At 41.3% G+C, this 17,549-nt stretch overlaps 1 protein-coding gene across 3 annotated transcripts in view; it reads right to left on the bottom strand.

Moving 5' to 3' along the window:
* Positions 1-15,369, bottom strand: part of LOC125458647 (non-POU domain-containing octamer-binding protein-like) — a 37,698-nt gene extending 22,329 nt beyond the window's left edge. For 2 of the 3 annotated variants that reach the window (XM_048544072.2, XM_048544074.2), the window contains exons 1-4: positions 15,235-15,369; positions 14,676-15,044; positions 2,329-2,630; positions 1,093-1,188 (exon numbers count right to left, since the gene is read on the bottom strand). In XM_048544072.2, coding sequence (XP_048400029.1) covers positions 1,093-1,188; positions 2,329-2,630; positions 14,676-15,035 — 758 coding nt within the window. In that variant the 5' untranslated portion in view covers positions 15,036-15,044; positions 15,235-15,369. The remainder of the gene's footprint in view (positions 1-1,092; positions 1,189-2,328; positions 2,631-14,675; positions 15,045-15,234) is intronic. The other variant, XM_048544073.2, reaches the window with a different exon arrangement.
* Between the last annotated feature and the right edge of the window lie 2,180 nt (positions 15,370-17,549).

Here is a 17,549-nt window from a genome sequence, read left to right on the forward strand (position 1 = left end):
TGGAATACTGCGTCCAGTTCTGGTCGCCGTATTATAGGAAAGATGTGGATGCTTTGGAGAGGGTTCAGAGGAGGTTTACCAGGATGCTGCCTGGACTGGAGGGCTTATCTTATGCAGAGAGGTTGACTGAGCTTGGTCTCTTTTCATTGGAGAAAAGGAGGAGGAGAGGGGACCTAATTGAGGTATACAAGATAATGAGAGGCATAGATAGATTTGATAGCCAGAGACTATTTCCCAGGGCAGAAAAGGCTAACACAAGGGGTCATAGTTTTAAGCTGGTTGGTGGAAAGTATAGAGGGGATGTCAGAGGTGGGTTCTTTACACAGAGAGTTGTGACAGCATGGAATGCGTTGCCAGTAGCAGTTGTGGAAGCAAGGTCATTGGGGTCATTTAAGAGACTGCTGGACCTGCATATGGTCAAAGAAATTTGAGGGTGCATACATGAGGATCAATGGTCGGCACAACATTGTGGGCTGAAGGGCCTGTTCTGTGCTGTACTGTTCTATGTTCTATGTTCTAAGTAATAATCAACCATTGTTTTGATGGCAAACAACATGCAAGCGCTATTCAGGTGATCAAGGCACAAAAGATTCTTAACTGTCAGGATGTTTCCCATTCTCGGAGAACGCAGGTCAAGGTGGCAGTGTCTCAGAATAAAGGGGCACCAATTTAAGAGAGAGACTATGACACAATTTAGAACGTCCCCATAAAGAAATGGCTTTCCAAGTGTACCTTCATCAAATGGATTACAGCAGTTCAAAGCAGAAACCCAGCATGCCGCCTTCTCAAGAGCAACCACAGATGGGCAATAAATGCTGGCGCAGGCAGTGGTGCCCACATCCCATTACTGAATTTCAAAAATAGCAATACCCATTCTAGAAAATGAACTTGTGGTAACAAGTTGGTTTAGCAGATTAAATCAGTCAACCAGCCAAACACTACATAGGTTTTCCAATTTATTTACCTTCTTTTTGTTTACAAAGTGCTCCACTAATGTACGTTCACTCTTATCTGGCTTTAGAATAATTTAATTCCAGAGAAATTTTTAAAATAGGAATGCGAACTCTTAAAAAGAAACCCGTCAATGCGTACTTATGATAATGCTGATTTTTCTGGACCAGTTTTTCCTGAAGTCCATCTTCATCATCATACTGATCGAACGGTTCAACAGTCACAGGTCTTGGAAAGCTAAAAAAAAAGTGGAAAAAAATTCAATGACGGAACAGTTGGAACTGGAAGTTTTGAGCAAACAGACAATGTAGTACATCACACCAATTTTTCAAAGTCATAACATTTCACTTCACCATGCAGTACCTACAAATGTGTGGTTTCTTGCCTACGGAAAGACATCGTCTTATTTTGTCAAGGATGTATCGCCAGGGAACATTTAGTGTTTTAGCATTAGAAATTAAATCAAAATTTACCAACAGCAGCAGCAGCTCTTTACCCATCCTAATGACTAAAACCAAATTTTCTACAGTAACATTTGTAGCTGAGGAAGCAGTATCATAAGAACGGTTACAGTACTTGGCGTAGGGCTGGAGGTTAGGATGGATTCTTGTCCTAGTTTACAGCTTTGAGACAGTCAAAGTATTGCCAGCTATGGAAAAGCAATCTTCAACATAATTGAAGAAAACGGGGAAGCTCAAAGTTCACAGAAACAATGCACTTCAAAGGTTGTTCATCGGATGTTTAAGAATCTTTGAATTATATGTCTCAAAAAAATCTTAACAGAATTGCTCAGACTCAAAAACAATACAGCAACACCTGCTCTGAATTCTCTCACTTCCATAGGTGCCCCAGAACACTCTTCTGAAGTTCTTGTTCTAAATACATGAAAATGGTGGCTTTACAGATACATGATGGACCTGCTTGAAACATTTAGGGCAAGAAAATCTGGAATCTTAAAATGTCAACATCTAATTCCAGAAACGAGTAAAATCATTCGTGAACCAATCTTTGATAAAAAGCAGTCAAAGCTCAGACACTGTAACAAGGGTAACACTTATCAGCAGCTCAACCTCAAACATACCAGTGCATCTACCTGTTATTTTCCATGTACCGGTTGCTAAAACAAAAATGACAATTCACATTCAAAAAATTAAGTTGGCAGATTTTCATCATACTCAGGTAAGAAATGTAAACTCATATCACCAGCGGAATTTGCACTATAGCAGCTAGGATTTCAACATACTTGCATAAGTTTCAAAATGAAATCATCTTAGAAAGTTTAATTAAATAAATAAATAAATAAATTAATTTAATAAACTCACGTTTAAAATAAACATTCCTGCCCGCAACTTCACAATCTTTATTCTCATTACTCACGCTGTCAATAAGAATGCACCATCTGTGCATCTGTCCAGAGCTTTGCGAGCTGCAGGTTTTGCTGCAAACTCTACAATGCCTTTTCCAGTTGGTTTTCCACGGTCATCAACAATCACCACTGCTCTCTCCACAGGACCAAAGATAGAGAATGCTTCATCCAACAGCTCATTTGATACAAACTGAGGAAGATTCTTGACTGTCAGAGCAGCACCATGTGTTGCAAATCGAATTCTTATCTGTCTTCCTCTTAGGGTAGTATCATCAAGTTCTGCCTTTGCAATCTCAGCCAAGGTTCTAGTTTCCTACAATCGAAATAAGTACATTAATATTCACATGTACAACAATTAAATTTTACTCAACAAAGCAAAACCTCACAACTAAGTCTTGCAACCCCGCTAATCTCAGTAGAGATATCCTTCAATTCTGGCCACAGGTTTTTGTTTTAAAATGGAAAACAATGAATCATTTCTCCCTTTCACCCCACAAAAGTACCTTTGAAATTATTTTACATCCTAACCACATCTTCTCTCCTCACCCACCCTAAAGAGAATCAGCGGTATCCTGATTCAACCTCCAACAGCAGAATTACAAAAAAATTTTGGAAGAGAAGATCATATGAGAACAAAAACCGATGGTGCACGGCTCTACCTACCTACCCACAGGTTAACTTAACTCTGTTCACCAAAGTACACTGACCTCCAGACAAATCTGTGATCATATCTGCCTTGAAAGATTCTATACCACAACTAGGAATAAGGACTTTCTATTAACTGCTCTTGAATGCGAGAAAATCATGATTCAGTCATATGCAGGAATGGTCAACAGACCACCTGTTTAAGTAGAGTTTTAGAACTTCTCTTAAAGTCTCCACTGATCTTTTGGGGATATAGCAACAAATTGGCCAAAATTATAGCAGGTCTTAAAAAAAACGTTAAATGGCAACAGTTCGCCCAAAATGTGCCTGCAGTCCCTTGAATATACAAGTCTGAGGAGTGATCTAAGAGAAATGCTTAAAATTGTTGCAGGTTTAAGTACAGTCTAACTTCCCCTGTATGGCAATACAAAGACAGCACGATTTTTGATTTAAGAAAAGACCAGTCATTCAGAATCTTACAAAGGCAAAAGTAAACCTCAAACTCTGAGCAGTCAGTCAACTAATGCTTCATGATTTAAAAAGTTTATTTGGGTGCAGTTACAGGTCAGGCATGACTAATTACATGTTACATCAAACCATAGAATTGAAGAGCATTCACAATTTTAAATGGTCATGGAAGAATCAAACAATGCACAGCCTATAAACCTTTACAGCTACAGCGATTTTGCTACTTGCTTAGGCATCCACACTCCCACAAGCAACAGGCCAAGGCTTCATAAACAGTATTTCAAGATCATGCACCAGACACAGGACTCATCTTTACTGTACTTGGCTGATCTAGGAACAGCCCCATAAGCTGTCCATAGCAAAAACATGAAAAAGTATGTTGCCTTAGATTAAACATGTACATGTTAGACCCATGTACAAACTATATGTTTTACCATAAAAACAGAAGCAAATAACCCAATATTTGAGAAAGAGCTTCATACCATTGCTGATTTTGTCGTGAAATGGCTAGGAAGATAATTGGTAGCAAACCTAAATGTTTATCAAAAAGCATGATCTTTTGCATTTCAATCTATTTTGTTTGTGCAGTTGCGTATATATAATTAACTTTACTTGGCTCACCACAGGGTTGAGCCAAAATGAGAATGATTAAAATACACTACAGATCAAAACAAAAAACTGTGGGATGCTGTAAATCAGAAACAAAAACAGAAATTGCTGGAAAAGTTCAGGTCTGACAGCATCTGTGGACAGAAATCAGAGTTCATATTTCAAGTCGTGTGACCTTGCCTCAAAGCCATTCTGAGAAAAGGTCATTTGACCTGAAATGTTAACTCCGGCTTCTCTCCACAGCTGCTGCCAGACCTCTCTGAGCTTTTCCAGCAGTTTCTGTTTCTACACTACTCTATAATCAGGAGATCTATGAGCACAGGTTCAACTTATTTCCATGGTGAATTTTCCGATGTATCAATTTACACTAAAGATCATGGTCTTGAGTATTGAGCTTCTGGCTATAGTCTAAGGTACTGCAAGAAGGCAAAAGTTTGGTGATTTTCTGCAACATTATAAATAAGAGCATACCAGCAAGTCACAAACCAAATCAATTCTTATATGCCTGCAAACTGATCCAAAATCATACACTCATTAGAACACACATCTTTGAATGAGTGGACACTCATCAAGTCATTATGAAATAGTGGTTCATGTGAATTTTAAAAACGGCAAGACTCTTCTTTTCAATAAATATTCACAGATTAAAAAAGCTGTTTGTGCTGCAACCCAAGGGGGGGGTAGTTCCTGTAGATGTGACAACATTTCAATTGAGAAATACTAATAGGCACAAGTTTGCTTTAGCATTCCATTATGCATTTTTTTTACAAAGCAAGCATATGAACTTGGTACATTAATTGAAATTTGTTTGAGATAAAGCCTGCATTTCAACTAGTTACTTATGAAGAGACCATGAGATGACTGGGAGTGGAAGGTATTATTCTTTTTCTTCAGCAAACAATTAGTGCTCTTATCTATGGAGTATCATTAGTTGAAAAATAATAAATTAAAAAGGTGAACCCCAAAGGTATCAATCACCCAACTTGAATGTGAACCAATGGTCTCAATTAAAGCGCTCCATCATCCACCAACTGACTAGGGTTATGTTAGAAACTTTCTACATAAAACCATTAAATTTAACAGCCTCTGAAAACAGATTTCCAGAAATAAATACATCACATAATAGTTGAAGGTGTAGTCAAACTGGTCATTTTGCAGTTTTAAACTGGTTAGAGAGCAAAATGTCACCTATTTGCCATCTTACTGAGAGGACCTGTGCAAATGCACAACTGCTTCTGATGTTTTTTCCACTTGGCAGCAAGTTAGTGAATCAAAAATTACACAGAACAAAAAGTAGATAAATCAGGACATATGGCCCAGTTAAATCAAGAGTCAATATTCATACTCCGTATGGGTTTCCTCCCATTCCATCTCAACTTAACTCATCCTATGACTCCCTCTAGAGTCACAGTTAGAATCATAAGAATTTTACATCACAGGAGGCAGCCCTCTGGCCCATCTTGTCCATACCTCTCTACTCTAGTCCCATTTTCTAGCACTCAGCCTGCAGCCTTCTATGTTTATGGAGCTTTAAGTGATCATCTAAATACTTTGCAAACATTGCAATGCTTCCTAGTTCTCCCAATTTTTCACCATCTGGTGAAAAAGATAAATTTATTCCTTAAATTCCTACAACCTCCTGGCCTTTAGCTTAAAATCAACATCCCTAGTTATTAATCTGTCAAAAGGAGAAAAATTTCTTCCTAACCACCTCAACCATGCCCCTCATAACACTGTACACCTCAGCCTTCACTCTCTATGAAAAGCAATCTGAGCTTCAAGCCCTAAGACTCCAAACTAGGCAACATCCTGATGTACCTCCTCTGCATTTTCTGGTGTGTAATCATACCTTCCTAACATGCCTCCAACCAGAAACTTCAGTTAGTGAAAATTTCCTTTTGACTACTCTTGCGTTTCATTTCCCAATAAAACCATCTTTATGCCAATGCTTTTGCATAGCTTTCAAATAACAACATAATTACGTTTAAATTTAAATTCTATTTTATCAATGGTTTTAAGTACAAACCAATGACATTTTCAGGAATATACACAAAATTCTTCACATCCTAACCATAAATCTTGAACAAACTCACCATTTTCCTGTTTAAGGTAACCCCCTTGGGGAAAAACTGTAATCTTGCATCTCCAGCTTTTATAGTCTCTATGTTTGCTAGGTCTTACACCTGGAAAATTATTTTTTCTCACCCGTCTCAAGAACATTAAAATTGCTCAGTGAGCCTATCCGCTCCTTCCACCCTAGTTCATGAAGAAAAGTGTTAGGAAGTTGCACAAAGTACAATTTAAGAATGGCAGAAGGAAACTAGGTAAATGCAGGCAGTTCAGCCTAACATTTAATACTAAAAAATTGCAGTATCTACCAGTAAGCATGGTCAGTAAGGACAACTAACCAATTTTATTCCCTTTTCACACATTCTTGATTCTGAGGCACAAAAACTCAGTCCAACTGATTTATTCCATGATGGAGAATCTACAAGTCTCTAGGTTCGAAATTTTTCAACAATTCACGAATTTTGAATGATGGGATCAATATAACCACTTATTATCACATTATTTATGTCAACTGGGAGAGTAGCAAAGATGCACGGAGATGATCAGCATGCTAGGGATTTCATTCAAAGCTACCAGAGTTGTCGTGCGAGTCAACAACATTCTGTTTTCTTCAAAGTTTGTCGGTCATCTGTGTAAGGCACTAAAAGGTAAGCCAACATTGGAAAAATACGTTCCAGGCAACAATCACCCTCTAAAAAAAAGAAAACTTTCCCCCACTCACCCTAAACCTATGTCCTAAAATATGTTACATTTCCACCATCAGAAAAAGACTGTAATTATCCATCCCATCCATGCCTCTCAATTTCATGTACTTGCATCAGATCAGGCTTCAACCTTCAACGTGCCAGAGAAAACAATCCAAGTTGTCCAATCTTTCCTTATAGCTACTACACTCCAGTCAGGCAACATCTGGGTCAGCCTCTTTTGCACCTTCTCCAAAGTCTCCACATCCTTCCTATAGTCTGACAACTAGAACTGCACATGACATTCAACATGTGGCCCAACTAAAATTTTATACAACTGCAAAGACATGCCAATTTTCATACACAGTGCCTCAAAAGATGAAGGCAAGCATGCAATACGCCTTTACTTACCAGCTTTTCAACTTGTGTTGCTGCTTTCAGGGAGCTATGAACTTGGACCCCAAGATCCCTCTGTAAGCCCATGGTCCTTAGGGTGCCGCCATTTACTCTGGATTTCACTGTTGTATTTGAGCTGCAAAGTGCATCATCTTACACAGTCTGGATTAAACTTCATACGCCATTTCTCCAACTCATCTGTATCCTGCTGCACCCTTTAATAACTTCCATCACTATCAGCAAATCACTTACTTTTGTATCATCTGCAAACTTGCTAAGCCAACTACTGTCTTCTATGACCAAGCCACTTTTACATTCAAGTCATCAATTCTCCATGGTTTCCAAGTGACTTACTCTTCTGGACCATACTACCATAATGGACCTTGTCAAGTGCTTTTGTGAAGTCCATGTAGACAACATTCACTGCCCTACCCGCACTCTTTGTCACTGCCTCAAAAAAACTCAATTAAGTTTGAGAGACAAAACCCTTCCTCATGCAAAATTCACATGCTGACTATCCCCATAAGCACATTCTTCTCCAAATGCAAGTAAATCCCTAAGAATCTTCTCCAATAATTTCCCCACCACTGAGGTAAGGCTCAGTGGTTTACAATTTCCTAGATTACCTCATGTTCCTTTGTTCAAGAAAGGCAAACAGTGAGTGCTCTCCAGACCTCTAGGTCCTTGCATGTGGCTAAAGTGGAGACATAGGTCTCAATCAAGGCCTCAGCAAGCCCACCCCTTGACTCCTTCAGCATCCTGGGATCACTCCCCAGAGCCAGAGGGGATCTATCTACTTTCAAGTTTTTCCAAAACGCCTGACATCACCTTAATACTGACAAGTCCTTGAACATCAACCTATTCCTCTCTGACCATCTATGTTCCTTTCCTTGATGAATACTGATATGAAGTATCTTTGAGGAACTCACCCACTTCCTCTCTTTCCGTGCCTCAATTCCCTCCTTCATCCTCAAGTTAATCTACCCTTTGCCGAGTTACCTTCTTGCTCTAATATTCTCCTTAATTCTACTTGCCAAGGACATTTCCTGACTCCTTCCAGCCCTCCTAATTTCTTGTTTAAGATCTTTTTTATCTCCATTATACTCAAGTACCTTGTTAGATTTCAGTTTCCTAAATGTTACACATGCCTTTTAGTTTCTGACTAACCTTTCAATGTCTCATGCCAAAGTTCCTGAATCTTGCTATTTTTACTTTTCATTCACACAGGAACGTACCAGCGCTGAACTTATAGTAGCCAGCCTTTACAAGGCATTCACATCAGATATGGATTTACCCTCTAATAATTGTACCCAATTTAATTTCTCCCGTTGCTGCCCAATACTATTATAATTAGCCTTCCCCCAATTTAGCATTTTCAACAGAAGACCTGTCTTATCTTTATCCATAAAGATCTTAAAACATAAGAAATTGTGATCACTGGTCATAAAATGCTCGTCCACTTAAACTTTGATTACCTGGCAAGGCTCATTCCCCAAGACAAGGTCCAACGCAGCCCAGTCCCAAGCTGGACGACGTTTTTCAAGAAACCCTCTGAATACACCTTACAAATTCTGCTCCATCTAAGCATAGGGGACTTCCAGTCAATATTAGACAAATTAAAATCATTCACTACAACTCACGTGTTTTAACATCTTTCCATGATATGTAAGCATCTCTGTTCGTCTTTCCTGCTGGTGATAATATAAACTCATTGTTGTGACTGCACCTCTTATTCCTGAGTTCTACCCATGCTGCTTTGCTGAACGATTTCTCTAAGATGTCCTCTACGTCACAGTTGTGACATTCTCCTTAATCCATAATGCAATACCCCCATCATTCTTAATGCAACATCCTTTACCACAGCTGAAATGTCAAAAACCTGGAATACTGAGCTGTCATCCTACGTTTGTCTCAACCAAGATTGAGACGGCTACCATCACAGATCCATCTACTAACTCAGGCTCTAAGCTCACGTGCCTTACCTCTTTTGACTTCTTGCATTAAAATAAATGCATGTCAGACCACCAGGCCCACAGTGTTCGCAAGCAAATGAAAAGCATTGCAAACCTGAAAATCTTTTTTTCTCCCAATAAAATGCCTTGCACAATATGTTTAGTAAACACTGTCCAACAACTGAATCCGTTCTGATGCTGCGCACTATCCTTAGAATTTTACAAACACAGACGAACACAGCATGGAATCCACTTCACGTAGTCAAAGGACATATTGCTCATAGAGTGTGCCAGTCATCAAGATGTATGCCTTTCATTCCTGGAATTTAAATCAGCACTCAATTGCTAACGCCACATTACGCATCTGCGTGGGGAGGGTGGGGGGTGTTCTGAAATAAATACAGAGAGAGGGGTAGGTGGATCGAAGATGGATAGAGGAGAAGATAGGTGGAGAGGAGACAGACAAGTTAAAAGGGGCGGGGATGGAGCCAGTAGACGTCAGTGTAGGTGGGGAGGTAGGGAGGGGATAGGTCAGTCCGGGGAGGATGGACTGGTCCAAAGGGCGGGATGAGGTTAGTAAGTAGGAGATAGGGTTGTGGTTTGAGGTGGGAGGAGGGGATAGGTGAGAGGAAGAACAGGTTAGGGAGGTGGGGACGAGCTGGGCTGGTTTTGGGATGCAGTGGGGGGAGTGGAGATTTTGAAGCTTGTGAAATCCACATTGATACCACTGGGCTGCAGGGTTCCCAAGCGGAATATGAGTTGCTGTTCCTGCAACCTTCGGGTGGCATTACTGTGGCACTGCAGGAGGCCCAGGATGGACATGTCGTCAGAGGAATGGGAGGGGAAGTTGAAATGGTTCGTGGCTGGGAGGTGCAGTTGTTTATTGCGAACCGAGCGTAGGTGTTTTGCAAAGTGGTCCCCAAGCCTCCGCTTGGTTTCCCCGATTTAGAGGCGGCCACGGGTACAGTGGATGCAGTATACCACACTGGCAGATGTGCAGATAAAGACACTTTGTTATCTCGGATTCTCCAGCATCTGCACCTCCCATTATCTCCGATAGTGTGAAGTTTGGTGGATAGGTGACAGAAAAAATGGACAGGTTATGTCAGGTCAAGGAGGCAAGGAGGCAAGGATGAAAGGGAGGGTTTGACATGAGGGCAGAATTGGGGTGGTTTTCAAACTGGTGAATCCTATGTCGAAGCCATCGGGCTGTATGCTCCCAAGGCAGAAAATCAAGGGTTGCTCCTCCAGTTTGTGTGTTGTGTCATAGTCCACTGAGGGAGGAAGACAATTTCTTCAAGCTGGGCATCCTTGGAGGAGGCTTCACAGTGGGGTTATAAATCACTTGGAGATAGCAAGAACTGCCGATGCTGGTGTCAGACACAATACAGCGTGGAGCCAAAGTAACACAGCAGGCAAGGTGACGTTTCGAGTTGGGACCCTTCTTCAGAAATTTTTCCATTTATGCGTTAACAGGATGAGGGCGTCACTGGCTAGACAGCATTTATTGTCCATCCCTAACTGTTCTGAGAGTCAACCACATTACTGTGGGTCTGGAGTCACATGTAGGCCAGACCAAGTAAGGATGGCAGTTTCCCTCCCTAAAGGATGTTAGTGAACCAGATGGGTTTTTCTAATAATCAACAATGGGCTCATGGTCTTCATTAAATTCTTTATTCCAGATATTTTTACTGAATCCAAATTTCACCATCTGCCATGACAGGACTCAACCGCAGATTCACAGCATGTTATCTAGGTCTCTGGATTAACAATCTAGCGATAATACCACCAGGCCATCTCCTCCCCCTCAAATAGGGAGGGAGAAGGGAGCTGTGAAATAAAGAGAGAGGAGCAACACCTCATGTTCCACCTCGGGAGCCTATAGCCTGATAGCCCCAACACAGAAAACACCAGTTTTAAAATCTCCACTCTCCCATCCTCATCCCATGTCCTGCCTTCCCTCTCATCCCCATCTCCCTCCTTAACCTGACACAACCTGTCCCATCTTCTCCCCCACCTCACTGACCAATCCCCACAATTTCCCCAGCCCTACCCCTCCTCTCTATTTATTTCCCAGCCTTCCCCCCGCCAACCCAAATTTCTGAAGAAGGGTCCCGACCCAAAACGTCAACTTGCCTGCTCCTGATGCTGTCTGGCCTGCTGTGTTTCCTCCAGCTCCACACTACTGTTTTAAAAAGGGTGCCCTAGCAACTCCACAATTAACTCTTGCTTTATTTTGTTGCAGCCTCAATAAAATTTAAGAAGTCAAAAAAATCTTAAGTTATAAAAAGATCATTGAGGTTCCAGAGAATATCTAATATACAATACTTAAACCAGGGAGTCCATCACTGTGAAAGCTACTGCACAGGGTAATAAAACAGCATGGTCTCCCATTCCCAACAATTAAGTAATCTTCTACTAAGCATACACCACCGAGTGGATGTGTTACAATAACTCACCAGGCATAGTTGGCGGAGCTCTCCAATTTTTCAACCTTCATCATTTGAAAGAGTTGTAGGAATGCAAGTATCACTACCTGAAAATTCACCTCCAAGCCTTACATCTTGACTTGTAGTTGTATCATTGTTCCTTCTAAATCCTGGAGCACCTTTGCTTAAGAACACTTTGGGTGTACCTACATCAGACACACTACAATAGTTCAAGAAAGCATCTCATCCATCGCCTTATTGACAAAAATTGAAAGAAACAAAAAAAAAGATAAGCTTAGCAGGACTAGCAACATCTGTGGAAAGAAATCAGAGTTAACATTTCAGGTCAAGAGACCCTTCCTCGGAAATCCAGGAAAGGTCTCAGGGATGGTGACTCAACCCGAAATATTAACTGATTTCTCTCCAGATGCTGCCAGACCTGTTGAACTTTTCCATTTTTGATTCGTTGCCTTCCTGTGTATAGTTAAGCATTGGCAATAAATGCCAGAGATGTCCAGGTCCCATGGAACTCTCTATCTGAAGTGCTCCATCCCAGGCAACATCCTGGTGAATGTCCTCTGCACCAGCTCCAATGCAACCATATCCTTCCTACAGTGATAAGGCCAGAACTGAACAGAAAACTCCAAGTGTGGCCAAACCAAAGTCCTGTACAGCTCCAACATAACGTTTCTACTCTTATATTCTAGGCCTAGATAAAAGCAAGCATCCCAAATGCCTTATATACCCTATTTACCTGTTCTGCCACCTTCAGGAATCTGTGAACAAAACAAGCACAAAGACCCTTGTGTTCCTGTGTCTGAGCGTCCTGCCATTAATTCAGTACTCCTGCGTCTTGTTATTTCTTCATGAGTGCATCACCTCACCCTTATCAGGAATAAATTCCATCTGTCACTAATCTGACCAATCTGTTTATCTCCTCCTGTAACCAAAGACTTCGTCCTCACTGTCAACCGTCCAGCCAATCTTCATGCTATCCACAAACTTACACATCACCACCTCACTACTCCCCCAACATTGTCATCTACAGTGTCACTTCCAACTGAAGCGCCGAGTTATGTTGGATTGAGACCTCAGATTTCTGGAATACAAATATCCAATGCCAAACGTTAATCTACAGATTTCTAGGTTAAGCAGCAAGTAGAAAATTAGCTTCAAATAAAAAAAAAGACTACTTATAGATAGCTTACAACCTTCAATTGAGTTTAACTTCAGAACATAAACACCATCTTCCTTGTGCATTACCTTGCCTTGCAACCTTAAGTCTCATTTTTCAGGGCTGCTCAGAGCAGCACCAACATGTTTTCAACTACTTACACGTCTCATTAGCAATCCATACAGGAATTAATTATTGCTTCCTTGGCTTATCATTAGCAATCTCCTTCATTCCCAACTCTCTTTCTGGACACTATTTCCATGTATTCTAATTTCCTGCCCTTCCCCAGTTATCTTCATTTCTGACAAAGGGTCACTGGACTCAAAATGTTAATTTTTTTTTTCCTGTAAAGATGCTACCAAAGCCACTGAGTTTCTCCAGCACTTATATTTTGTTGCAAATAGTTCTCTTCTTGCAGTGACATCTAATCACAGTTTGGCCAAAGCAACTTTACAAGTTTTTCAGATTATATATTAAACAAAGTTATTTCAACTATCTTTAAAGAATTTAGCAAGATATATTGTGTATATATCCCTGGCTAAAACAACACCAATTATACTTAGATAACACGGCGTGAAGCTGGACAAACACCGCAGGCCAAGCAGCATCAGCAGAGCAGGGAAGTTGGCATTTCGGGTCGAGACCCTTCTTCAGAAAGTCATTTTCTGAAGGGTCTCAACCCGAAACACCTCTGATGCTGCTTGGCCTGTTGTATTCATCCAGCTTCACGCCGTGTTATCTGAAATTCTACAGCATCAACAGTTCCAAGTATCTCCATACCAATTATACTTAGCCAACTCCTAACGCATCGTAATGAAATGCCACTGTTTTAGATGTTAAAATAACTTCTGTTGGTTAAAGAGTCAAGATTCAAAAAATGTTAAATCATAAATGAGAATTAAGATGTTTACGATCCACAATGTTGTTATACAAGGTCTCAGGTTATCTGATGAACAGCCTATTCTTTAAAAAAACTGACAAAGCACTGAAGGGCTGATAAATGTGGTCCAGACCTTTACTGCTAAAAACTCAAGCATATTGTTTATCATTGGCAACGGTACTTCAATATGTTGAGAGAGAAAATCTTGTTGGTAAAACCCTTACTAAAACAAAATTTGCAGAGTTCCAATACATTTCACATGTAATCTAGTCATTTGTTTAGTAAGTGTTCAATCAAGAACGCCTCATTTTTCATTGAAAATGAAAACCACCCTCCAGAGAATCAGAAAATAATTCCGGTCAAAAAGTTCTAAACTTCAAGACAGGAAATAGATAAATTGGCTGTTGATTTGACACTTCACAAACTATGCCCCCCCAAGTAACACAGTTAAAAGTTTCAAAGACATTTGCAAACAGAAACATAATTGAACACAACTGTCAAGATGTCTAATTTTCCAGTTATTTAAAATACATACTGCAGGAAATCTCCATTTAGAAAACTGGAAAAACTTGGACATTGCCATAACGATTACCCAAGTTCATAATTCCACCCCTTAAATCTCTCACATTACCTTGATCAAAATAAACATCCTATAACATGGAAGAAGAAACAAAATGACTCTCCGTTCGCTGGCTAATAACTTAACCAGTTTGATATGTCGAAAACATCATGAAAAAAAAGAACTGTCACCAGCACCGTACATTTTGCGACAGCACAACGTCAAACTCCCAGGGACCGAACAGTTCTTTTGGTGGTGTGGAAAAAAAAGGTTTGGGACCGAACAGTTCTTTTGGTGGGGTGGAAAAAAAAGGTTAAAAAAAAATTCAAACTCATCACAAGATGTGCGATCGTGTGCATATGCACAAGATCAGCGGCAGGACCCCGACAAAACAGCTGGTCAAACGCAAGAAATGGTGTGTGTGTGTGTGTGTGTGCGCGCGCGCTGGGGTGGGGAGGGGCAGAGAACAAAAGACCCGAAGAGAGGCACTCACCAGCCTGATGAAGCCGAACCCTTTATCCTTGTTGATGAAGATCTCGGACGGCTCTCCGTACTTGTCGAACATCTTCTTGAATTCCTCGTCGGTCACGTCGTTGGGCAGGTTGCCGACGAACAGGCGGCAGCGCTGCGTGTAGGTTTTCTCGCCAGGTTTGCGGAAATTGGTCATGTCGACGGTGATGCCGGTATCGACTCGGTCGCCGCCATGTCGGGAGGCCGCCTGCTGCTGGTGATGGTGGTTGTTGGCGGCAGCACCGCCGGGCCCGGAGACTGGATCCTGGCGGTAGTCCCTCTTGCGTGGGCTGTTGTTGTCGCTGCGGTTCCTGCCGCCCGATTTCTGGATGTGGTCTTGCATGATTCTGAGCTTCAACGACAAAATTAAACACAAACTCAAAGGTTGTTTTAAAAAAAACACAAATTAAATTGCAGCCGCCCGCTCGATTTTTCCTCCCTGAAGGACCCAACTTTTGACGCGTATGTTTGAAAGGTTTTTACACGCGGTTATGATATGCGCTGACTAATTTTAACTATAATCGGAGTTGTTAATTTTTTACCTCACAATCTCAGGTCGGTGCTACTGAAGAACGAACCAAAATCGCGAGGAAAAGGCGCCGGAAAGAGCCTTGCACCTCAACCAAGCATGAAACTGTAAGTGGGATGGTACCTCCACCTCTCGATAACTGATTGGTGCATTCCATCGGATTGATGACGGCACCTTGAGCCGTCACAAAGGGGGAAGAGACGACATCTTCTCCCTATTGGGCATCACGTGTGTCAATCACTCTTCGGGCCGAGCGCCATCACGTTCGTATGAGCCGAAGGTCAGCATGTGCTCAGCTCCTGCGTTGTTCCGGGTGCGGGCGGGGACTATAAGAATTATTGTACAGAGCACTTTTTAAACTCAGGTTGAAAGTATAGACACAAACAAAGGATAATTGACCATGTTTTAAATTTGATTCCGTCCGCCCTGGATTGGTTGCGACTTTAGGGGATTTTGGAGATTACGACGTTGAGATTTAGTCGAATCAAAATAATTCCTAGTTTTACAGTTGCTAATATTTTGTTATTTCTCGTAAGGGAGGGTTTACTATTTTTCCAAGAAAGAATAGGCCCAGGAGAATTTTGATTACCTAGGATTTTCCGACGCAAGAACTCAGGATATGTTCAACATAGAGTAGTGTAAGGTATACTTAAAAGCACTTTTTTCCCCTCAAATATTCCCTTCCGTGTTTTTCTAAAGGCCTTGCTAGCAATATGTGTATTATATTTCTGCAAGTTCTGCCTCGACATGGAGACCTAAACAGCTGTGCATCAAAACGAAGATACTGGATACTGACCGAGTTGATCTGTGCCCATTTATGTCGATACAGTGTGCAGCTGGAATAACACAACAGGTTCTGACAGCATTAGAGGAGCAGCAAAGTCGACGTTTCGGGCCTCGAGCCGTGGGTCTTTGCTGCACCTCTGTTGGTGCCTGACCTGTGTTCCTCCAGGTCCAAATTGTATCGACTCCGACTCTAGCATCAGTTCTCGGTATCTCTGTGCCCATTCCTTTCTGTTATCCCATAAGATATGGGAGCAGTAAACCATTCAGCTTGTTCCGTTATTTAATGAGGTCATGACTTATCTCAATAGTCAACTTCTGTTTTTTGCCTTTTCCCTTGATTCCCTTATTGATTAAAAATCTATCCTAGCCTTCAATATATTTATCAACCCAGCCTCTAGGGTCCTCTGTGGTAAAGATTTCAACGGATGCACTACCCTCCGAGAGAAGAAATGCCTCCTCATCAAGGGAGGTAAGTCCCCAGAATGTAACGAATAGTGTGGGAGGCTAGGGAAGAAATTTATGGGGTCTTGCACAAAAATCTTTATATCTTATTTTGTCACAGGAGAGGTCCCAGCAGACTGGAAAATATTCAGTGTTGTTCCTTTGTTTAACAAGGGCAAAGGGATAATCCAGGAAAATAAAGCCTAGTGAGCTTTACAACAGTGAAATTATTGGAAATTATTGGAGAAGATTCTTAAGGTCAGGATTTACTCATTGTAAAAAGTATGGATTTATTAGCAATAGATAACAAAGTTTTTTTTGTAGGAAGGTTATGTCTTAAAACCTGATTGAGTTGTTTGAGGAAGTGGTAAGATAGTTGAGGGCAGCATGATGGCTCTGTGTTTAGCACTGCTGCCTCACAGCAGCAGGAATCCAGGTTTGATTCCAGCCTCGGGTGATGACTGTGTGGAGTTTACATATTCTCCCTGTGTCTGCATGGATTTCTGCTGGTTACCCCGGTTTCATTCAGCATCCCAAACCTGTGCAGGTTCGGTGGATTGGTCATACTAAATTATCTGTAGTGACTAGGGTTATGCAGGCTGGGTGCATTAACTAGGGTAGATGCTTTGCGGGGGGAGGGCAGTGCTGGGTTGGGTGGAATTCTCTTTGAAAGGTCATGCAGACTCAATGGGCTGAATGGCCTTTCTCCATTCATGTAAGGATTCTGTGAAGGTTGGGCAGTGGATGTTGGACTTTATCAAGGCTGAAACAGAAGGTGAAGTTATGTGGGGCCCACAATAAGATGGATACAGAATGGCTTAGTCATAGTCAACAAGGAGTAGTGCTGGAAGGGTTTTGTTTCAGACTAGAGATCTGTGACCAGTGGTGTTCCACAAGGATCAGTGCTGGCATCCCTTTTTTTTTACGATATATATAAATGATTTGGAGGAAAATGTAGGTGGTCAGATTAAGTATGCAGACAATGGAAAGACTGGTGCTGCTGCAAATTGTGAGGGGGATTGCCAGATGATACAGGCTATATGGTGTGGATAAATGGCAGCTGGAATTTAATACAGGAAAACATGAGATGATGTATTTTGG

The sequence above is a fragment of the Stegostoma tigrinum genome, chromosome 15 (genome assembly GCF_030684315.1).
Source record: "Stegostoma tigrinum isolate sSteTig4 chromosome 15, sSteTig4.hap1, whole genome shotgun sequence".
NCBI lineage: Eukaryota > Metazoa > Chordata > Chondrichthyes > Orectolobiformes > Stegostomatidae > Stegostoma > Stegostoma tigrinum.